Below are 24,426 nucleotides of genomic sequence, written 5' to 3' on the forward strand. Positions count from 1 at the left end.
CCATGCATATAAAGTTCAAAAAATGTAGACAAAACTCAACTATATTAAGATGATATACATATAGGTAGTAAAAGTGTAAAAAGAACATTGAGAATGGGATTACCTTAAAAATCAGGGTGGTGGTGACCTCTAAGAGGGAGGAGGGGGGTGGTCTGGAAGACATGGGCTGGGCAGAGGGTTCAGTTATGGGGTGCTGCTTGATAAGCTGGTAGCTCACCCCTACTTGCTTTATAATTTATTTATTCACAGAACAGTGTAAACATATTTTATGCTCCCTTCTGTATGTGTAGTTATCTCAAAATCTGAGAATAATTCAAGTGCCTGGTAATTGGATTGGCGCTGGACAAAGGCTGCTTTTCCTTTGACTTCTTGTGCCCCCCCCCCTCCAGTGCTTTTTCTGTGCTTGGGGGGCAGAAAGCAGGAGCGAGAAGATGCTGAGTGAGGCGTGGGCGTGGGCTGGCCAAGCCCTTCCCACCTGCCCTTCTCCGGTGGCACTGCTCCCGGATACAAATGCCCCAGAAAGACACTGCCCAGAGGCTATTTTAAACCGCTTTATTCAGGTTGGCTGGTAGTCACGGACTGGATCATGTGTACAGGGTGACCCACACACCCCTAGGCAAAGCCTCTCCCACATCCCCCGACTCCATCGCTGAGGTGCGGCCAGAGGTTTGAGCCAGTTCTGAAGGGGTGTTGGGCCCAATAGAAATATTTACAAATCACCAGGGGGTGGGTGCCCCCCTGATCAGGAATTGTGAGGGGATTGGTATTGGGGGGCCCTCGGCTCCCAACAGCCCCAGGCCCTTGGGTGGGTTCGGCATGGGTCCTGGGAGGCGGCTGGGACATTAGGAGCTGGCAGAGGGGGGCTCCTGGAGAGCCTCGAAGCCCCTCGAAAGGGTCCTGCTGGTGCAGAACTCTGCATGGGGCCATGGGGTCAGAGAGGAAAGGCCCTCCTTCCGACTTGCCATGTGAAGGGGCAGATTCCTGCCCCGGGGCGGGCAGGGAGCTGTTTCTTAGTATAAGGAGGCTGAATGTGAAGGACCCACCTGGAGGCAGTGGGGTCTCCCTCTCCTCCCAGGGCCCCTGTGAGCCACCCTGCCAACCGGCCACAGGTCTCCTGGGGGTTCTGCTCCCAGTTCTTTGCCAGAGGAGAGGCCCCAGGTCTGCTCAGAAGATTCAAGTCCAAATTTGGGGAGGGGTCACTGTCCACACCTCCAGGTCCAAGCAGGGGATGGTCGGAAGGAGGGGGACTGAGGCTGGGAGGCCCCGGCTTGGGACGGGATGGGGGACAAGCAAGCAAAGCGAAACACTGGACTCTACTGAAGCTGGTGACAGAAGGCGGCAGCCCGGCCCCGGCCTGGTGCCCCACCCCAGCGTTCCGGGGCGGTTGTCCCCTCGGTGCCCCGGGCCACCTTCTCTGAGCCAGGTCACGGGGAGGGTCTGAAGGGGAAGGGTTGGGCGGGCCTTACATGCTGAGCCAAGGGGTGGTGGGAGGAGGGCCGACGTGGGGGTCACGGGCGGTCTCGGGATGGGGAGGCAGCTGGACCCGGACACTCCCGTCCCCAGCGGTCCAGCGGCTCCTCATGCACTCGGTACAGCCGTAGGGGCGCAGGGCGGGCCGGCGGCGGGCTGGGCATCAGTCTAGAGGCTGCAGGCCTCCTCATCCACCGAGCGCTTCCGCAGCTCCTTGCCGGGCTTGGGGGGTGGCGGGGCGGGCGCTGCTGGCGGGGCCTCGGGCAGGTGCAGGACGGAGTTTTCTCCCGGCTGCACCCGCAGGTAGGCCTTGACCTTGTGGTGCCGGGCCTTGCCGTCGCTGAAGTCGATGACACGGCACTCGTAGGTGCCTTCGTCCGTGGGCTTCACCCGCGACAGGCGCAGCTTGTGGGAGATGTTGCTGCCCACCACCTTGACCACCTGGGGGCGACAGAGAGACGGTGACCTGGCCATGGGGGGCCCCAGAGACACTCCCACGAGGGCACGTGTAGTTCAACAGCAAAAGAGTAGAAGCAACTTCAATGGCCATCAACAGATCAGATAAATAGGCAGTAGTCAGTTCATTCAGTGGACTATTGCACAGCAGTTAAAAAGAATGAGCTAGAACTAGGCGTGTTAGAGCTCAGGGACATGCAGGAAGTGAAAAGATCTCATTGCAAAACTCCTACGTACAGTGTGATGCCATTTCTGGAAAGAAACATGGGAAAATACTCTACACTGGTTTTGGTGACTTGTGTGTGTGCAAGTTTGAAAACAGATGGGAGGGAACACAGTGGCCTCACAGCCATGGTTGTCTCTGGAGTGGAGCCCAGGGAAGGGCCGAGGACCTGGGGTAGACTGCAAAGTGAATCCTTAGCTTTGTTTCTCAAACAAACAAACAAACAAATAAATGCTGATCACAAATATATCAGAATGCTAACAACTGTTCAGTTGGGGGGGAGCAAGAGTGTGACATCTGTCTTTGTACTTTGGCTTTTTGCTCGTTTATTTATTTGATGTGGTTTTAAAATTTTTACTTAAAATTAAAATATAATTTATATAGAGTAAGGCACACACAGCTTAATGAAATTTTACTCGCATGTACACCGGTGTGACCACCATCCAGAGCAAGGCATGGGACGCTTACAACCCTCTGGAGCGCACCCTTGTGGCCGCTCCTTGTCAATACTCACCCCCGAGGGGTTACCCACTAGTCTGATTTCTATCACCATAGATTAGTTTTCCCTGTTCTTGAACTCCTCCGTGTGTGGCTTCTTTCACACAACATAATATCAGTGAGATCCCTTCATGTTGCACGGCTCAGTTTGTTCTTTTTTATTGCAGTGTAGTATTCCATCATATGGATATACCACAATCTGTTTATCCAGTCACCTGTTGATGGACATTTGGGTAGTTTTCAGATTACAGCTCTTACGAATAAATCTGCCACAAACATAAAGCTACTGTGGGTTTTTTTCAATTAAGAAAGAAAAGGCAGTTGGACAGTCATATAAGATAAATCACTGGGGAAGCTGGGTGAAGGGGACAGGGGACCCTGTGATCTCTTTTTGCAACTTTCTATAAGTCTGCAATTCAAAATAAAAAGCTGGAAAAAAAGAGAGGAGTTGGGCCTATAGAGTGGGGGGGTGGTAACGGGAGGGGGCTTCCATCCTTCCTTGTCCCCTTATTTCTTACAACCAAAAGGAGCCTTGCCCCACCTCCTGTAGCCCCTGCCCCACCTACACAGAACAGGGGAGAACAGTCCCCAACCGCCAGCCACAAACCCCCTGCCCAATGATCTCACCACCAGTTGGCATTGCAGGCTCGCCAGGGCCAGGATGGAGCTGAGTGGGATTCAGACCTGTGGCCCCAGTTCTGAGCCCATCTGGTCCCTCTCCCCTTGTGGGGGGGGCAATGGGGACAGACAACCAGCCTGCCTATTCTTGCCCCACCCCAAATTCTGGAGGAGGACACCCCTGCCGTTCACCCTTGCAGTGAGGAGGCCAGGATGAGGAAGAGGACGGTCTCTGAGGGGGTGCATTCACTGTGCAGCGGGCACTCACACACATGACTTCTAATCACCCCACTAATCTGCTCTGGCTTCCCTGGCCCCTTCCTCCCAGATGCCAAGCTCCTTCTGGCCTCACAGCCTTCTGGTCTCTCTGCCTGGGTGCTGTCCCCTTGACTCCCATTCATTCTCAAACATCACCTCCTCCAAAAAGCCTTCGATCACATCTCCCTGTCTATTTCTTTCCTAACAGTCATCACAAATTGAGAACCATTTTGTTTACTTGATTTTTGTCTCTCTCTCTGGCTAAACTATAAACTCCACGAGGGCAGGGATGATACCCATTTTGTTCATCTTAGTGACCATCGCAGAGCCTGGCACCCTGCAAATAATAACGATAAAAACATTTGTTAAATGAATGGCCTCACTCTAGCTCCTTCTTTCTCCAAATGAAGTGGTACCCAGATACTACGCTTTTTGATTTCAGGTCATGTATATATGATCCTACCCACTTTACAGATGGCGAAGCTACGGCTCTGAAAGAAGCGACTTTCCCATGGGCACTGAGTCAGTGAACGGCAGAGCGGGGAACTGACCCCAGGCCTGAGTCCACGCATTCAAACCCTCCAAAGGCGTGACAAGAGGCCCACAGAGGGCCACGCGGAGCTGGCAGGGCCAAGGGCGGCTTCCCAGGCTCCAGAAGGGAAGAGAGCGGTGGGCAGCCACAAGGAGCCTGACCCGTCCTCCCTTATTCTGAGCCTTCCTGGCTGGTCCTCATCCCCCCACAAAGCAGGAAAGCATGCGCTTACGGCACAGCAGGAGGCAGGAGGTGGGACAGAGGCAGAACTTCCCACCTTCCCACCAGAGCAAGCAGCGGGAGACTCTTCCAGCTGCCCCCCTGGGCAGAGGACCCCTCCTCTCCCAGCTGGAGGCCATCAGCCCTGCTGATTCCATCACCTCTGGCCAAGGGCACGGAGAGGTCCTGCGGCCCCGCCAAGCTCTCAGGAGAGTTAGGAGATGCTGCTGCAAGTGCGCAGTGGGGAGCGAATTACTCAACATCTGTTTCCCTCACGGATATTAATTATCCTTCATTTGTCAACCCTACAAGGCGCTAATGGAGTAATAATGTGAAGGCTGGGAGCAGCGCTAGGGAGGGAGCACCGAGCCCAGCCCACCCCTCCGCCCAGCTCCGGCCCAGAGACCAAGGCCTGGGCACCAGCTCCCTCCTGCCCTGTCGCCCCTCTGTGTGGCCTCCCCCCTCAGGGAGGAGGAGGGAGACAGGGAGCACGGCAGACGGTGCTGGGAGGCTGATTCTGACCCTGACAAGTCACCAGCACCCTGGCCTCGGTTTTCTTGGGCTAGATTCATCCATCCATCCATCCAGCTGACGATTAGCGAGCGCCCACTCCGAGCTGGGCGCTGGGGATGCAGCTGTGAATCAGCCAGACCCCAGCAACACCCGCACGCGGGCTCCAGGCCTAACGGAAAACCCAGACCGCACACCCGCAACCAAGCACCCCGGGGAGCTGGTTTCCAACAGGGCGAAGGGAGGGGACACACATCAGAGGCTGCTCCCTCCCAGCCCCAGGGGTCTGCGCCTTTAAGCACCATCCAGAGAAGGCAAATATAAAAACAGTCACAACAGTAACGGTATTGCTGGTAGCTAGTGTTTATGGAGCGCTTGATCCCTGTGGAATGATGTGCTAAATAGTCTACACCTTATTTAAACCTCATAATAACCCCGTGATGTAGGCACTGCTGGGATACCCACTGTATGGGTCAGAAAACGGAGGCTCGGAGAGGGGAAGTGATTTGCCCAAGGCCACCCAGCTGGTGACAGAGACCAGGCCTTAACCACATCTCTGGGGAGCGTCCCGGAACCAGTAAACCACAGGTCTTTCTACCCCCTCCCCCGTCATTCCATAGGCCCCCAGCCCTCCATGACTTGGAGGAGCCCAGGCCTTCCTCAGAAGCACCTCCTGCGGGAGGGGCCCATCGTCCTACCCAGGCTTCCTGTGGGTGGTGGAGCAGCCTGTTGGATTTCAACATTCACAGACTGGGCAGAAAAATCCTATGGCCCAGGCCTCCAACACAGCCGGAGAGGTTATGACGGAAAGAGACCCCCAGGCGGCAGCTGGCTGTAAATCATAATCACCTCGGCACAGGCATCGACAGGCCTTAGCAGTGCAATTAAGTACCTAATTATGCTGAAAGAGACAAGGCCAGTCCACACCAGCACCAAGCTCAGCCTCCTCCCTGCTTGCCCACAGCCCAGGCCTTTCTGGACACGGCAGGAGCCCACAGACCGTCAGGTGGGCAGGCTGCGATCTTTCTCCCGAGCCGAGCCAGGAAAAATGGGTGATGCTAATTTGCGTCCATGGTGCCAGACCTTTCCTCCACGTGGCCTCAGCCTAAGAGTGACGTGGTGGCCCTGGGAAGGTGCTGGGTGGGGAAGAGGGGTCAGAGGGTCCCTGCCCCAGGCCAGGGCTCGCTCTGAGCTCCGCCACTCCCGTGCCTCCGTCAGCAGCACCCAGCCACCTCACCAGCCCCTTGGCATGTCCAGAACCCAACCCAGAGTCTCCCCAAATCTGGGCCCCAGAAGGCTTCACCCATTCCAGCTAGACCTTCCCAAGTCATCATCCCCACTGCTCCTTTCACACTCTGGCACAATCCATCTCTGAACCCCACTGATCTTCCCTCTAAACATCACTGGGCCCCCTCCCCTTCTCTCCAGAATCCAGATCCCCAGGCACTGGCCAGGACAACACCACAGCCTCCTCCAGGGTCTCCCCAAAGCCACTCTGGCTCCTTCCAATCCGTCCTCCCGTGACAGCCAGACAAATCTTCCCCAAACGCCCCCAACTTAGAACGCTTCCTTTGATGGCTCCCAGCAGTGGCTGCTGGGGGGACCTTTGGGGTCTCATCCCCACCTTCCCCTCAGCCACAACAGCCTCCTGCAGTTCCTCCAACACACACACCCAGAGAAGTTCCCCCTACTCCTAGTCAACCTCTCTACACTTCAGTGCTCACTTCACCTCACTCCACCTCACTCCACCTCCTCCAGGAAGCCCTCCAGACCCACCAGACTTGGTCAGGTCCTCTGTTACTGGCTGCGTTCCTTCTCATTTTGATGGTCACAGTTGTAATTTTACTTTTTATCATGAGGGATTATTGGATTAACATCCATCCCCCACACTGACTGGGAGTACCGTGAGAGCAGGGACTGGGAGTGTGTGACCATGGCCTTCACAGAGTAATCTTTGCAGTCCCAGCCAAAGGCCGGCTGCTCTATGGATGTCTCAAGGGATTTCCAAGATGGATGGAGTGATTTTTGACTCCACATGAATCTTGCCTCCCTTTCAGACTTCAGAGTTCCATGCCCTTTGTATATTGTGGATCACGGCAGGAATTTCAAGAAAATATAGAAACGTCTACTGCAGAAAATAAAGTCATAATACACCATGACCCGCCGCTTGGCCTGTTAATCCTTAGTGAAGGATGCAGACCTCGTGTGCTGCTCCGGTGGTCCCAGCCCCCATCTCCCGCACCAGAAAAGATGCGGTATCCATATGTGTATCATACCTGTGGGGCAGCCAAGCGGGGTAAACAGGGGCTTGACCTATAGGGCCACTTGGTTGATCTGACCAATGAAGCTGCCTTTTAACCATTTATGGAGATTTGGGGACAGGGGGCTGCAGTATGCTTCCTGAGGCCACTTTGGATGTACCTGGCTTTTAGGGCTTAGCTGGAGAGGAGGCTTAGGATAAGTGGGCTGGAGCACGAGGCCACATGTATATGGGGACCCAGGCTGCCCACGGCTATTTTGGACTGAAACAGGTTACATGAACTGAATCTACAGCACAAACAACTTTGGTTAGGCTGAAGGAGGAACTAACAGTAATGAAGGCAGGTAAGCCCCCTGGAAAAGAAGGTGTGTGGAGAATTTCACCTTATTTTACAATTAGGAAGTCGGGGGCCATCTCAACTTGCAAAACTGGTTAAGGGGAAATTAACCTAAATTCCAAAAGACAGAACTTCAGTTAGGTCAAAAGAAAAGTTTCCAGAACTTGAAAATGGACATAGCAGAATTTACCTGCGCCACAGGAATAAGGCCCTGATGGTAGAATCCTCAGCATACACAAGCTCCCAAGGGAGATATTTTTAAGGCCAGGGGGTCCTTTCCCAGGCCCCAAGTTAAATGAGATAATTCATGTAAAGTACTCATCATGGTTCCCGACATATGGCGGGCACTCAATAAATGTTAGCTGCTTTATTATTACTATTATTATGATTGTCATCATCATCATCACAGATGCCTGTCCTCCCGTATAAATGATCTCCCAATGCGATTCTGAGCTCTTTTCATTCCCTCCCATTTCCTGTAGAGAAGCTGGGCCTCCTTTCCCTGCTCCACACATGCTAGGAACAGGAGTCACGTGATACGAATACTCATATTAAGTTTCCACTCTAGTACCCACTGTCATTCACACGGCCAAATCCAGAGGACTTTACAGTTGCCGAAGTGTTTTCATATATTCATTAGACAGCAGCGAGGGGGGAAAGAGAGGCCCAGGGAGCTAGCAGAGCTGGACCAGGACTCAGGTCCTGTGACATTCAGGGTTGGCTCCACTGTGTCCACACTGTCCCACCCCCGCACTCAGCACTGCCATATCTCAACCTTCCCAGGGCCACCGTGGCGGCCCCAATGGGTTACAGAGCCCATCATGGAGCCCTGCCGCCACCAAACTCCCAGAAACTCACTGTACTTCCTCCTCCGAACCTGAGGCCCTCCAGGTGCTGACGCTACCAGCGGGGAGACTGAGCCGTTTGGCTTTCACAGTTTTTCAAAAATCAAATTAGGTCCCAACAGTTAAAAATTGGGAGATTATTCCATGGAACTCGGGATTTTTAGGTGACATGGGACTATGGGGCCGGAATTCCTGCCTGGCTCATCTAGCTCCTACAGATACAGGGCCTGTGGTCCCCAGGTCCCATAGTTTCACACAAGCCCCTTCACGGCTGCACGTCCCCTGTACACATACATGCACAGGCATGATGCACATCGTGTTGGCATGTCCGTTTATCAAAATCTGTGTCTGGCTTTACACTGCCATTGGCCTGGGGGGGTGTGGGTATGTGTGACAGTCACTTGATAAATATTTATTGAGCACTAACTACCTGCCAGGCACTGTGCCAGGCTTTGGAAATGTAACAGTCAATCAGGCAAGCACAGTCCCAGCCCCACTGTCTCCGGGGAAGACAGGCCTGAAACAAATGCTCACAGGCATGGATAAGTGCAGACAGAAATGCAGCCAGCAGGGCGAAGGAAGGGGTGACGGCTGAGTTCCAGGGTCCAGGGAGGCTTGCTGAGCTGAGCTCTGAAGGAAGAGAGAGGAACAGTTTTCTAGGCAGAGGGACTGGCCTGTGCAAAGGCCCAGAGGTGGAAGGAATGGGAGGCTGGAAGGCAGCGGGTGGAAGGGGGTGGTGTGAGCCGGGTCAAGCAAGACGAGATAGCCCAGAGGGTGAGCAGAGCAAGTTGCACAGAACCTCGAAGCCCGCAGAGAAAAGTCTGAGCCTTCTCCTAAGCTGCGGGAAACCGGGGTGTGCCTCTGCTTACAGGTTTCCACTAACTGCGCGCCTGTGTATTTAAGAACGGTCACGTGCAAGACGCTGTCTGCACAAGGAACTGGGTCTGTGCTTGTCTGTGAGTTTCCTAACCAGAGTCCCAGAGCCCCAGCTGGTACAAGAATCGCCGGGGCTAGGATGGGGTGGGGGGGATTGCACAATCATGCTGAGCACATTTATTTTATTTAACCAGTTAGCACCTTCGCACTCCCCTCACGTGGGGTCCAACAGCCTTGAATTCTAATCCTCTAAGTCAATTAGATTATTCTCTCCTTTGCCTGAGACGCTCCTTAAACCCCAAACAAAATCATCGGCGAGAGAGTTGCCATGAACAGGGTATATTAATACACACACAGATTTCTACCTTCCTGGGCTTAACTGATGGGTGTTTGGGCAAGAAATGGGGTATTACGTATGGGTGTGCTCTTGGCAGAGGGTGAGGGGCTAGGGATTTAGAGAGGGTGGACCAGCAGCCGCCCTGAGCTGGAAATGGCTCAAATTTCCAGATCGCAACTCAGAAAGGCCCCGGGGCAGACTGCACAAATGATGCTTTGAAGGCCCTTGTCTGTCATCTGCCTACCTCCTGCTTGAGCTTCTGTGGGAGCCTCCCTCCTGGCCTCCCTGCCTCCGTTCTGCCACCTCCAGTGCCTGGCACAGCACCTCATGCCTCCCAATGCCCACTCTTTACACTGTGACTTCTGCTCAGGGAGCTCCTCTGCATCTAACTGGCCTTGGGGTCCCGAGCTCCCCCACAGGTCCTTGAAGGGCTTCAGAAGGAGCAGCACAAAAGACTGATTTTGGAGGTCACTCCCACACATGCACATTCATACCCCGGCGGGCACCTGCATCTTCTAAGTATGTGTCCAGTGGACTTCTAACCTCCTGCCAGGCTGACCGCATGCCCTGTGCACAAACCCAACCTGGTCCCATGGCCACACGTGTCACCAGGCCAGTCCCCTCTACACAGTCTCTTTTCTCGATCCTGCCTGCCTCCTCCAGGCCCTGCTTTGGGTGCCCTCCTCTACAAAAACTGTCAATCCCTGAGTCCCCTGGGTGCCCCACCTCACTGGGCTCCAGCATAGCCTGGAGACAAAAAGCTGGAGGCAGCTCAGCCAAGTCACGACCTCCAGCAAGGCTTTGACCCCTCTAAGCCTCAGTTGCCCCACCTGTAAAATGGGTGAAAGCTTGCCCTTCTCCACAGAGATGGAGCAACGATAAAATGAGTCAATGCATTAGAAGGCCCGGCCAGTCTTGAAATCCTTCAGCTGTAGTTCCCCTGTCCCGCCTCACGTCCGGAGCCAGATGACCCAAGTGACCATGAGATGCCATAGCAGTCATTCGTGATGGGCCAAAAAAAGCCGGCTCAGTATCATTATACCCTATTGGTTCCCCAAATAAAAAATGCTGCTGAGACAGACATGAAGCATCAGGGATGCACACAGCCTTGGCCCCAAGAGGAGAGAATGCGTCTTCTCTCCTCGTCATTTGTTTGTGCCTGTCATTCAATGAACTTGAAAAATCTCTGGCTTTTAAAAAACAGAGCCAGGCCAATTTTCCCCCCTTCTTTTTTCCTTCTCCATCTTCTTGCCCAAGCTCCCTGCTGAACTGGATTTTTTTTTTTTTTTTTTTTTAAATTACAGCTGTGTCCTCCATTAGAGCCCTTGTGAGAAGTCATTACCAAAACTCACACTTATTTTGGTTGCGTCCTTCCCTGCGTCTTCCTGCTGAGATGCTTTTAGCTGTTGGGAGCGGGAGGGTGGAGAAAACAGAGACAATGTGTTAGGATCACGGGGTGGGGATACGAGCAATGGCTAAGATTCTCGCGACCACAAGTGATGCTCTGGGGACTACGGGTCTAGAGGTTGGGGTCCTTCAGCTCTGTGTCCACTCAGGGGATGGAGGTGAGTCAGAGCAAAGGCAGATAAAGGAGGTGCCTATAAAACTGTGCATGTGCTACGCATTCTGATATGTAGGGTATTTGGAGATATACAGGGAGGGTACGTGTGAACAGGCAAAAATGTGATTCGGGCTTGGTGTGTCTGTAGGAGTGTCTGTCTGTACACTTGCATCTCTCTATCTGTGAATGTGTTGTGTTTTCAGGAGTGTTTGCAGCAGATGCTGTCGGAGCCCTGCCCACATACTATCTATCTCCCTACAAGCTGACCCCAGAGGCGTCTAACTGCAAAGCCTGCAACTCTTTGCCTAAGGGCTTTCTCTGACCACTGGAGTCCTTTGAGCCTGTGTGCTGGGGGGTTGACACCTCCAGGAGCTAGATGAGTTTAATATATATGTGTGAATATGTTAGAGGCCATTTCATGAAACATGCAAGAATGTGTGAGCATGCCCGTGTGTGCATATGAAGGTGTGTCATGTAAGTGTTCATAAGTGAACAGGTGGGCAGATACATATGTGTTTGCATAATATTTACATGTACACAACCGTAAGAATGAGAGTGTCTTAGTTTGTTCCCCCAGAAGCAGACCCTGAGACAAAGATTCAAGTGCAAGTGGTTTATTTAGTAGGTGATCCCAGGAAACATCAGGAGAGGAATGAGTGAGTGAGACAAAAGAGGGAAGGAAGTCAATAATGGGTATGTCATCAAGCCAGTTACCACCCTGGGCAACTGGAACTTACTCCCACTGGGCACCTGGGGGAAAGGGAGTAGGATGCCCTTCAGTTATCCCAACTGAGGAGCAAGGGAGCTGGGGTATTTACCCGCAACTCCCGTCAGTCATTGACGGAGCGCTCCTCCAGCCTGCCTTGCTGGCCAGCAGGCTCTGTTGTCCAGAGAAGACCCTCAGGAAGTGTTGCAGGGCTTGGCAGCGGGGCTGGTGGCAGGGGATGGTGCTTACCCGGCACGTGGGCGGGGACACCAATAGCTTCTGCACCCCGCCATCCCCTCCCCCCCTCCCCGCCGCAGGCTGGCACAGTGTGTGCGTGGGAGCGTGTACGAGTGCAGAGGTGAATGTGTGTGCCGTGACTGGGCTGCCTCGTGTGCCTGCACGTATGTGGAAAGGCATGCATGTACACGTGTGTGTGACAGCTTCTGTCCCTCTGGCCTGCTTCCCCACCTGTACATGAAGGGAGGGACTCTACTCCTTGGAAGGCCCTTCTTAGTGGGCCCATCCCAAGTGCTCCGCCCCCTGCCCCTCCCCACAAACAGGCCTCCGTTCCGGGGAAAAAAGGAAGGAGACAGCCGGGGGCTTCAGAGGACGAACAGAGCTGGGGCCACGCCCCTCCGAGGAGGTGAGGGGCAGAGAGCAGGGCTCGCCCAGCCGCACTCGGAAGTCTCCCCAGGGGCGGTACCTGGTTCGAGGCCCATCCCTGCTTGTCCGTCCAGTCTCTGTGGCTCCGCACGTACCACCACTGGATCTCCAGCGAGTAGGAGGGGGAGCCGCTGCCGCGGAAGGAGCAGGCCATCTCCACGTCCTCGCCCGTCCGCGCCGTCATGTCGTGGGGCGTCTCTGTGAACAGGGCTGTGCGGAGAAACCGGGGGAGGGGGGGCCGGGGCTCAGGAAGCAGCGGGGCCCGCGGCCCGGGGCCGGTGCGGGGGCTGGAGCGGAGAGAGAGGGAGCGGCCGGGCCTGCGGGCGGGGGTGGCCTGGCTGCAGGTGCGGCACCTGGACGAGCTCCGCGAGGCTGCGCAGAGGCCTGTGCGGCGGCAGCTGGCCAGACCTGGGGATGACGGAGTAGGCCCGGGGCCCCGAAGGCCCCACACAGCTGGGCCTTGATCGCGGAGCCCGCGGGCACCAGATTCTCGAGAAGGGAACGATGGATCCGAGGAGGCCTTGGTTGGAAGGTGTGAGCAAGGAGGCCAGGGAGGAAGCTGCCGTTTTCATCAGTTCTTCCCCGATTTCTCCAGTTGCCCCCATCCTGGGTTATTCCCCACCCCAGGGCACAGCGTTCAGCACCGTCTTTGCAAAACCAAATCGGACCTACCCCCCCCGGCCCCCTCGGAACCCTTCGTCGGGTCCCCTCTGCACCAGGTTGGGGGGCAAGCCCTGCCCACCTCTCCCTGGTCTCCATTCTGTCCTGTAAACATGCCTCACTTTCTCACCTCACTTTTGCCCTCGCAGTTCCCAACGCCTGGAATGTTCTTCCCTTGGTCCCTCTTCGTCCAGCAAGTCACTCAAAGCTCAGCTGAAACTTGGTCCCCTCAGAGAGGCCCTCCCTGGCCACCTGGGTAGGTTCCTCTCAACCGCCCACCTCCCACCTGCCCACCTCCCACCTGCCCGGGGAATGGCCACGGTCTTGCATCGGTTCACTGCCTGCACTGCCTGTGCAAGCTGCATGAGAACAGGGGCCAGCTCTCCTGTGGCTACACATCTCCCGGCACCTCGCAGGTGCCCCAAACGGGTGATACATCCTCCATCCTCTCAAGAGCCCCAGGAGGCGGTGGGAGACACATGTGCCTCTCATCCCTCCAGCAGGGTCCAGCTCGCCCACCAAATCCCAGAGCAGGCGGTTCCTGGGACCCAGCAGGAGCCCCACCCACTGCCATGCCCACCACGCTGGCAGGTAAACAGAAAACAAATCCCCGCTCAGTGCAGCCCAGCACCGCTCCCCACCATATGTTCTGACTCTCGTCTCTCCAAATAAATACTGTCCTGAGATGTAATTAGAATCATTTCCTCTTCTCAGGAGAGATTTTCTCGCCCTGGAAAGACGCCTGGCAACAGGCAGGTCACCCAGGGAATGCTGCATCCATCAGTGCCCCCATCCCGTGCCCACCTTGCTGCTGCAGCCCGCCAGACACCCCCCACCCAGTGGGCAGACAAGCCCACCTTGCAGCCCCGGTGGTCCCTCAAGGCACCGCTCAGCTCAGGGCAGGAGGAGGACACAGTCTGACTGGGGGCGGGGGTCCTGCTCTGGGGCCACCTCCCTCCACCCCCTCCCCATGATCCCGAGGGTTTTGGGAGGATCGGGATTGATAAGTTGCTTTTTCCGCTCTGCACACAGGGTTTCCAAGTGGAGCCTGACTCCAGCAACGAGTCTCTGGGCTAAGAGAAAGCCTGTGACATCCCTGACCTCCACGGTCATGGGTTCGGGTTGCCCACATCCTCTGAGGTTCGGGAGGGACCTTGTTACGCTGTTGCATAACAAAGCCCGTTTGATGAGAATGGGTGTTGTTGGAGTTACTGAACACAAGCCAGGCGTGGTGTGCGGTCAGCTGAGAGCTGGGCCTGTCCTTATTCCCAATGGGCAGCAGGCTCCTGGAGGAAGGTACCCGCCCACTCGCCTCTGCCTTCCAGGTGCCCTGGCCCCAAACTGTAGAGTTGCCCTTGCCTCCCTCGTTCTTCCTCTTACACCCCCTTTCGGTCACTGGGGAATCCCATGAGTTCTGCCTCCAGAACATCTCCTGAATCTGGTCCCTTCTGCCCACTTCGACTGCCCCACGCTGGGCCAGCCGTCACCACCTCTCACCCGTAACAGTGGGGGAGCCTCCTCACTGACCTCCCTGCCCCCTCCCCGACAATTTATTTTCAACACAGCAGCCAGAGGTAATTTGGCAAAACACAAATCAATCCCTGTCTCTTCTGTCCTCAAGCTACTTTTCCACTTGCTCATTCTATTCCTGACACGATGGCCTCCTTGCTGCTCCTCCAACATTCCAGCTGAGATCCTACCTCAGGGCCTTTGCGCGTGCTGTTCCCTCTGCCTAGAAGGCTCTTCCCCCAGATTCTCACATGGCTCCCTCCTTCCCCTGCTTCAGGACTCTGCTCGAATGTCACCTCCTCAGCAAGGCCTACCCTGACCACCTCACTTAAAACTGCGTCCCTGGGAATTCCCTGGCAGTCCAGTGGTTAGGACTCGGGCCCGTTCACTGCCAGGGCCGGGGTTCGATCCCTGGTCAGGGAAATAAGATCCCACAAGCCGCACGGCCAAAATAAACAAATAAATAAAAATTTTAAAAATGAAAAGAAAATTGCAAAATTGAATTTGTATTAAAAAAAAACAAACAAAAAAAACTGCATCCCTTGCCTCAACCCAGTGCTTCAAATCCCTCTTCCCTTCCCACATACTAACAGTGCTGTCCACTAGAACTTTCTGTGACAAGGAAAATGTTCTATATCTGAGCTAATACAGTAGCCACCAGCCACATGTATCTATTGAGCACCTGAAATATGACCAGTGTGAATGAGGAACTGAATTTTAAGTTTTATTCCATTTAAATTCATTTAAACTTAAGTGTAAATGGCCACTTGTACGTAACGGCTACTGTATCGGACAGCACAGCTAATACACTTATTTTATTTATGTTTATGGTCTGCTTTCCCTTCCAGGAGGCAAGGGCGGTGCCTGTCTTGTCTACTGATATATCCCCAGCCTGGCACATAGTAGGTGCTCAATAAATACTTTTTGAATAAACGAATGCGCAGACCTGGCTGGTCAGTGGTGGAGCAGCGTCCACAGGCAGGAGGGCCCCCGTCCGAGAGTCCCAGGCCAGGCACAGCCCTCCATGCCTGCTCTGATGCTGACTTGCCAACTCGAGCAGGACTGAAGGGGGCCGCCGAGGACCGAGCCACCAGGAGGGCTGGGAGGTGATCAGAGCGAGCCATTGGCCCCCGGTCCTGGGACAGCCGGATTCGGCTTTGATCCAGGCCCCTGCCCACCCAGCACCCTTTGCAAACAGGGGAAGGAGGAGAGTGGTGAGGCCCCCTAGTTGGATCCGAGGTAACCGGTGGTGTGACCCTGCTGACCAAGAGACAGTGGGAGGGACACAGCTGTGACCCTCGCCAGGTGCCACTGCCTGAGCCACGGGAATCAGAGAGTACCCACACTTTTCCCTCCTGCAAATGGAGAAAGGGGGTCCAGAGCTACCGGGGAGTGGGGGGTTTGCTCATCCCAGGATCACAGAGCTAGGAAGGGCGGAGCCAGCCCTGGAGCCTGGGCCTGCGTGACTCAGCCACGGCCCTTCTCCTCCCAGAGATGGCTGAGTGGGGGAAGCACATCTGTCCGACAGGAGGATGGGAAATGGTACATCTGGGTCTCATGGGTGGAAGGAAGGGCAGAGATGGGCTGTCCTTGGGTGGGCCTTCCATGAGGGTGACCCGGGGAAGGGCCAGCCTCCATCCACCCTCACTCAGCCTCCCCCTGCCCACAAGATCCCCCAGCTGACTGAAAACCCTGACCCTGGCCCACCAGCTCTTCTTACTGATGCAGAAAATGAGGTTCAGAGAGGGCAGTATCTGGCCTGGGGCTACTCAGCAGCCAGGGGTCAGCAAGGTCAGGCTTCAGGCCCGCTCACCCCCAACACACAGCCCCTATCCCCCAACCCGGATCCCAGTAACTGTCCTCTAGAGGGCGCTGTCCAACAGACACCAAATGCAAGCCACACAGGCAAGACACATACGGCATTTAAAATGTTCTATAGCCGTATTTCAAAAAGTAACAAGACAATTTTTTTAAACAGGTGAAATTAATTTTAATCATTTATTTTATTTAACCCAAGATATCAAAAAATTATTTCAACAGGTATAAAATTAATGAGATATTTTACATTCTTTTTTGTGCTAAGTCTTGGATATCCAGCATGTATTTTACATGATTACAACACATCTCAATTTAGACTAGCCACATTCCCACTGCTCAGTTGCCACCTACGGCGGGTGTCCTGGCAGGTGGTGACACTGTGCCAGCCTCAGCTCCCCTCCCCCTCACATGTCCCCATTGCTCAGAGGAGGCGGCCCAGACCCAGCATAGGGCGGTAACCCTTCCAAGGCCATGCGGCAGAGCTTGGATTTGAATCCAGGACTGTCTGACTCCCAAGGCCATGCTATTCCCAGAGAATTCAGTCTTTTTGGTGGTAGGGCTCTTTCTTAAAAAGGAACAGTCCCAAATGGCCAACCCTGCCTTGGAAGGTCCTGGAGAAGACCCTTCCTCTGGGACGAGGTGGGCAGTCTGTTTTATTCTGAGTGTAAAGGCCTGGGTGGGTACAGAGGAGGCATTTCACCCAGGCTGAGGCAATCAAGGGAGGCTTTCCAGAGGGGGTGTTGCTCCCCCCATCCCCAGGTGGGCCAGATGTCCTGAGCTGGAGTGGGGAGGGGCACTGGCTGGGAGAATGGAGGGAGAACCCAGTTCCAAGAACTCCTGGGAGCCAGGAGAGATGTGTGCAGGTGTAGCCACCAGCTCTTCCTCGCCACAGTGGGCTCTTATCCCCTCAGACCCTGCCTGGAGGCACTTGGTGGAATGGGTTGGGGGAGACGCCCTCAGGATCCCATTGACTCCAACCTCAGTGGTGATGGGGGCAATGCATCCTCAGGACAAGTGGGGAAACCGAGGCTCTAGATATTTGACGGCGTATCTGAGTCTTCCTGTTCCAGAGGCAGCAACATGAAGGTTTGTCTGGGCTCCACCCCTAGGAAGCCCCTTCCCCCCAGGGAGAAGCTGTGTGCAGATAACTGCCAGGAGCACAGGACTGAGCTGGGGAGGAGGGACTGAGCCTGTTTCTGCCAACAGACTTGCTGTGTGACCTTGGGAGAATTTCTCCCCCTCTCTGAGCCTCAGATTGCTCCTCTATACAATGGGGGTTGTATCTCATGGTCTGAGACCCCCACCAGCTCAGACAGCCTGAGGGAGAAAGTGATGTATGTCCTAAGAGCCATGGTTTGGGCATTGGAAGGGGAGGGGTCCCTCCTACTTGGGGGAGAAGGGGACTCTGGAGGGAGGAGGAGGTGGCCTGGCCCTTCAGCCAGGCCCCGAAGGAGGCGTGGATACTGACAAGCAGAGGAGGATAAAAGGGATGGTGTGAACCAAGGAGGAAAGGAGGGAAACCCAGGGAGCTTTGTTTAAAAATGATAATAATAGGGACTTCCCTGGTGGTCCAGTGGTTAAGACTCAGCTTCCACTGCAGAGGGCACGGGTTCGAACCCTGGTCGGGGAACTAAGATCCCACGTGCCGCGCAGCGCAGCCACAAATCATCATCAACGTCGTCCACCATTTATGGAGCACCTACTGCACGCCTAGCATGGTGCAGACATCGTCTCTAACAGTCTCTAACCCACTCACTCCCATTTGACAGGTGAGGAAAATGAGGCTCAGAAAGGTGACATCATTTGCCCAAGACACACACAGAGGTGGAATTTGAACCTGGGTCTGACCAGCAGGTATGACCAAGACCCAGGGGTCCATCAGCTCCCATCAGAATTTGTTCTGGGGCTTCCCTGGTGGCGCAGTGGTTGAGAATCTGCCTGCCAATGCAGGGGACACGGGTTCGAGCCCTGGTCTGGGAAGATCCCACATGCCGCAGAGCAACTAGGCCCGTGAGCCACAATTACTGAGCCTGTGCATCTGGAGCCTGTGCTCCGCAACAAGAGAGGCAGCGATAGTGAGAGGCCCGCGCACCGTGATGAAGAGTGGCCCCCACTTGCCGCACCTAGAGAAAGCCCTCGCACAGAAACGAAGACCCAACACAGCCATAAATAAATAAATAAATAAATTAATTAAAAAAAAAAAAAGAATCAGCTGGCCATGATATCCTCTATTTAAAAAAAAAAACCACTGTCCACAAATTAGGATTCTACAGGAGAATGAGAAAGGGGCTTCATTGAATGCAACATCTCCTTCCTTTCTGCTTTTAATTGTATTAATTAACCCCAGGCCTGGTTATCAGGGCGTCATCTGCAGGAAACAGCTCGTGGACCTGGCCTGAGTCACTGAGTTTGGCTTCTGGGAAAGGCAGGGGATGACCTGGAAGATCTCACCTGCCTTTCAGGAGCAGGACCCTAACCTTCTTCCTAACCTTTCAGGCCCGGGTTCAGCACACACACGCTCAGGGCTTGGCCTCAGGTCTGGCTTCGAAACCTGTTTCCTCTAGTCCCTAGCTGTGTGAGCTGGACAAGCCCCTTTACCTCTCTGAACCTCAGTTTCTTTAGCTGAAAAAAGGGGTGAATGAGAGGACAGGGAGAGGGTTATACAAAGCAACATATGCCGCATGCCCAGCACATAGTAGGTGCTCACCAAACAGCACTCCCTTCTCTCACCTTCTAGCTCAAAATTCTACCATCATCAGAAAGATTTTTAAAGATGCTTCTGTGTAGCCTCATCAGATTATACGGTGGATGCAACATCTGTATTTCATTCACACCTGGACCACGAGACCTCTCACCCATCAGTCCTGTACCTCCTCTCCTTCCTCATTTGCTCCCAACAGTCGCCCCCCGCAAGCCAGGGGGATTGACACAGGTCCTGGGGGGCGTGTCAACCAAGGTGACCCCAGCTCAGCCCCCACCTCCCTCCATCTCTGAGCTCAGGTTCCCCATCCCAGACCCTCTGGTCCAGGGGACTGGACCCTAGCCCACGCATAAGTCTTTGCCAGAGCGACAGCAGGATTCCCCTTGGGGACTGGTGGTAGGGGCATCCCCTAGTCAGGGGAACCAAGGCAGAACTGGAGCTAGAGAGAGACAAAGGGGGCAGAGCAGAGAGAGCCAGTGCGGCCCCAAGGGCCCCTTGGTCATCCCTATCTCAGGCCCCATCTCTTGCCAGGACATACTGAGTCACTGCTTGCTCAAAACCTCCAATGATGAATGGATAAGCAAAATGTGGTCCCTCCATACAGTGGAATATTATTCAGTCTTAAAAAAAAGCAAGGAGATTCTGACACACGCTCCAACATGCATGGACCCTGAGGACATTAGGCTAAGTGAAATAATCCAGGCACAAAAGGATAAATACTGTATGATTCCATGAGGTTCCTAAAGTGGTCAGACTCACGGAGACAGAAAGCAGAATGTCGGGGCTGGAAGAGGGAGGATGGGGGAGTCATTGTTCAATGGGTACAGAGTTACACTTTGAGATGATGAAACATTCCCAGGTGTGGATAGTGGTGATGGCAGCACAGCAACCTGATTATATTTGATGCCACTGAACTGTACACTGAAAAACAGTTAAAATAGTGAAATTTACATTATGCATATTTTACCACAATTTTTTAAAAAACAGCTCCCATGGCTTCCCAGCCCTGCAGCGGTGGTTTTCATGCAACAAAAATTTCCCTGGACTGGTGGCTGGAATGCTCCCCACAGCCCCACATTCTACAGGGCCCCTCGCTTCTTTCAAGTCTTTGTTCTAATGTCACCTCCCGTGTCTTCCCTGCCCTCCTCTCCTTACTTCTTACTAACATATTATATTCTCACTGATTTTTCTCATGTACTGTCCATCTTCCACCCAGAGTGTAAGCCCCTCAAAGGCAGGAGATTTTGCTCTGTTTTGCTTACTGCCACATCCTGGCAGCTAGAACAATGCCAGGCACATAGTAGGTGTACAACGAACACTCTGCTGTTATTATGCAAGACATATGCAGCAGCTCTGGTGGAAAGTAGAGAAAGGATCCCATCCTCCCTGCCCTGGGCCACTTGGGAGCTCCAGGAAGTCCCCATGCTTGGGATGCCCCATTGGGAAACTGCCAGCCTTCATGGTCAAAGTCAGGCTCCCAGGGCTGGGCATCCAAAGCCTCCAGCTCTGGCCCTGCCCGGACCCCAACTGCAGCCCCTCCTGCCCCTCTGGGCCATATGCGTGTGTCTCCCGGGGGCACAGCCTCTGCATGGTTCCTGGAATCCCAGCTCATAAGTAGCCCTCTGCCTGGAGATGCCCTCCCTCCCCAGGCTAGGGTAGAAGCCCCCCTTGGTGCCCCCGATGGTCTCCAAGTCCTCCCTGCACTGCCCCACTGGAGTGTGTTAGATGGCAGGTATTAATTAGGGTGTCTGTGTCTCCCCCAGCCTGGAAGCTCCCCCAGGGCAGGGCTCCTGCATTGCCCAGGATGGAGCAGGCAGACAGGCAGTGCTGCTGGACATGTGCTGAATGAATGAATGAATGAATGAAGTGAGAAACGAAGGTTAGACAAAAACTCAAAGGACTTAAGTTAGAAACTGTAAGAATAACAACGAAGGTTAGACAAAAACTCAAAGAACTTAAGTTAGAAACTGTAAGAAGAAAACAAAAGATGTAGACATCATTCATTCATTCATGCAACATTTATTGAGCACCTACTATGTGCCAGATTAGTGTTTTGGGGGGACGGCACCCATGAGAGCAGATGTATGGACACAGGCAACCAGGAGGTCCTGAGTCGGGCCCCAGCAGGCCGGCCCTCTCCGCATCCTCCCTCCCTTTGGCCCTCACAACCACCGCTGGTGCCCAAGCCCTGCCTGGCCCACTGGGCCCAGCGGAGGGGCTTCCCTGCAAACTGACAGGCAACCTGGAGGCTCCCCGAGATGACCCATAAAGTTGTCATGTGAAATGTGACCAAGAGTGAATAGGGCAATAAAGAAAGGCCGACAATGCCAGGAAGGGCTGTGGCCGCTTCACCGGCAGCTCCCCCGCCCTTGAGGCCCAAGGACCAGCGCCATCAACCCTGTGGAGTCATCTTTCCGACTGGAGGCCCACAAGGAGCCAGAAAGTCGATGTGCCTGTTCCCAATAACCTTCACAGTGACCCTGCAGGGCAGGGGTCACAGTCCCTTTATTATAGGTGGGGAAACCGAGGCTCAGAGAATCTGGGGGCCATTGGGGCCAGCCCCCTGCCCCGGTGTTGAAGGGAACCCCTCTGTGTGGCAGGCACTGTACACAAGACCCCACTTCATCCTCCCAGAGACTTGATGAGGTGGTGCTATTTATTATCAGCCCCATTTCACAGAGGGAGGCACCCAGGCTCAGTGCCTACAGAGACAAAGTCAGATTTCAATCCCAAGGCTGACTGCAGAATTTCCCAACCCAAACCCAAGTCCTCTCTAAGCTCCCTCTCCCCATTCAGCTCTAACAAGTGTGACTGGGGCTTCCCCAGTGGCCCAGTGGTTAAGAATCCGCCTACCAATGCAGGGACATGGGTTCGAGCCCTGGTCTGGGAAGATCCCACATGCCGCGGAGCAGCTAAGCCCGTGAGCCACAACTACTGAGCCCACACGCCTAGAGCCCGTGCTCCACAACAAGAGAAGCCACCGCAATGAGAAGCCTTCAACAAAGAGTAGCCCCTGCTCGCCGCAACTAGAGAAAGCCCACACACAGCAACGAAGACCCAACGCAGTCAAAAATAAAATAAATAAATTTATTTTAAAAATTAAATTAAATTAAAAAATAAAAAGTGTGACTCTCTGAGGGCCGTTTCCAGAAAGGCTGCTCTGTGCCCAGCTCAGCAGGGTGCCGGGGCCAAAAGGGTGTGTGACACAGGGTCAGGAAGGCCTGCAGCCCCCAGAACTCCCAGCTGGGAGGCAGAATAGGGAAAAGGGCTGCAGAGGGAGTGTTTACAAGGAAGCCCCAGCTCACAGGCGAGTCTCACAGAGCTCCTGACATCAGGGGATGTAAAATGTCCATAAGAGGAAAACCTAAATAAGTGGGATGAAAAAGCCTCCAGGGAATGAGAAGGCTGGCAGGGGTGGGTGCAGGGCATCTGCCCTGGGATGGACCCAGGGGAGGCACCTAAGGGTTCTCTTTGTTTCCTCCTGGGCAGCCCCCAGCTTCTGGCAGGCGGCCTGCAGCAATAGGGATCGAGGTGTGAGTCAATGAAGGCTGTTTCATCTTGGAGTGGACAGGTTTCCTCTTCTCAAGAAGTGACAGGGAATGCATTTTGTACCAAAGCTTGAGGAACTGCAGTGTGCCTTATTGGGAAAATGGGGGGCTGGGCACGCAGTAGGGGCTCAAGTGCTCCCCGCAGAAGGAATGAAAGAGATCAAATTTCATGGACTCCTACCCTGAGCTAGGCCCTGTGCTGGGCTTCCTAAGATGCTTAGGCCAGGCCCTGACTCCCAAGGGGCCCACACTCTGCAGGAGTGACAAACACACAGAACAGTCTGGACAACAGCTGGGACTGAGCCTGGATCGGCACGTACAGTTGTTCAGGGTGTGCACCATTCACAGAGCCAAGAATCATAGTGCACAGAGATGTGCAGGGCACAACCGCATGCAGAAGCTCTGGATGGAGGTGCACGTGCTAAGAGAGGAAAGGGCAGGCCCATGTCTGCCTGGAGAGTCAGGCTTCTGGGAAGTGGGGACATGATTGGACTTAAACACTGATGGGGTTAGCACAGCTGGGGGTGCTCAGGACAGGAGGGCATACCAGAAATAGAGTTTCCCAAGTCCAACCTTTGGGGGACCACCTTTACCATTTCTGCAGGATCCCAGTACCACCTGCACTATCATTTACTTAATATTTATTTTCGAAAGCATCTTTCCCTTTTTACTAAATAAATTCAGCTTAAAAGGAGACTTTTATTACTGCCATAAATGGAAAATCAGCATCACTTGCCATAAAGAGAGGGTAACAGTAAAAATAAACACGACGAAAACCAAACAGCGTTCGTAAATTCTAGCCAGGGGACGTTGCCTGCTGAAGGCTACGAGCCTCAGTCCCCATTCCTCACATTAACAGCAGAGATTGGCGAGAGTTAGGCATTAAATTCAGAGCAACACCGAGCAGAAACTTTCTTCTTGATCAGAAGGGCCTGGGATGCAGGTCCAGCTGACGCCAGTGGGCATCAGTGGGCAACCACCGCCACCACTGTCACCGGCTCTGGCTTCCTTGGCCGCTGGCCCAGTCCCACGATTCACCTTTAGCTGGCACCTCCAAGACCTTGCTCACTCTGGCCCACAGACCTGGAAGCCTTTCCTGCCACTCACCTATACGGGGCAGCATCCTGTCTGATTCGCTGTAAGTTTCCCTGTGCCTTGCGCATGGGTAGGACTAACACCCATTTCAGGAATGAGGAGGCCCGAATGCGTGCTAGTAGAATGAATGACCAAAGAAATGAATGGAGGGCTCCCTTCTGGGCTGTGCTGCTCAAACCAGGGAAGTGACTTCCTGAGGCATTGGCTTCCCTCCCCCCAAATGGGGAAAGAGCATTGTTTTTGCATTAAAACAAACATGAATATATTATGGCATAGAATACAGAATTCATGCATTTTGAATGAAATAGGAGACATCAAAGAAATATTGTCCTTGGTTGGGAGCTGTTTACTCTCCTGCATGGGGAGAACCCCTCCTCAAGGGCCTCCATCCGATCCAATCAGAAGCTGCCTTCACCTCTGCAGCCTCAGGCTCCTCAGACCATGCTCTGCACACTGGAGTGTTGATGTGTCAGCAAAAGGGGCAGGGGACCGAGAGGAAAGAGAGCGGCTGGGGGAGGGTGAAGCCCAGGATTTACACATGCAGATGCAAGTTGCGGCTCCACCCTGACTTGCTGTGTGGCTTCGCGTAAGTTGCTGCACTTCTCTGGGCTTCGGTTCCCACATGTGTCATTGCTTAAAGGCTTATTTTGAGGATTAAATGAACTCACGCAGGTGAAGAGGCTGTTTCAGTGTTCGGGACACAAGAGGGCCTCAACGCCCACTCAC

The 24,426-nt window shown here is 54.1% G+C and overlaps 1 protein-coding gene across 1 annotated transcript in view; it reads right to left on the reverse strand.

The window, feature by feature from the left end:
- Window positions 1-538: 538 nt before the first annotated feature.
- The window catches only part of VSTM2L (V-set and transmembrane domain containing 2 like), a 36,723-nt gene continuing 12,835 nt past the window's right edge, over window positions 539-24,426 (reverse strand). Inside the window, exons 2-4 of the mRNA XM_082430380.1 lie at window positions 12,410-12,579; window positions 10,792-10,842; window positions 539-1,911 (exon numbers count right to left, since the gene is read on the reverse strand). Of these exons, the coding sequence (XP_082286506.1) occupies window positions 1,639-1,911; window positions 10,792-10,842; window positions 12,410-12,579 (494 nt within the window). The 3' untranslated portion in view covers window positions 539-1,638. The remainder of the gene's footprint in view (window positions 1,912-10,791; window positions 10,843-12,409; window positions 12,580-24,426) is intronic.

Source organism: Balaenoptera physalus (assembly GCF_965194825.1).
Source record: "Balaenoptera physalus genome assembly, chromosome: 16".
Classification (NCBI taxonomy): domain Eukaryota; kingdom Metazoa; phylum Chordata; class Mammalia; order Artiodactyla; family Balaenopteridae; genus Balaenoptera; species Balaenoptera physalus.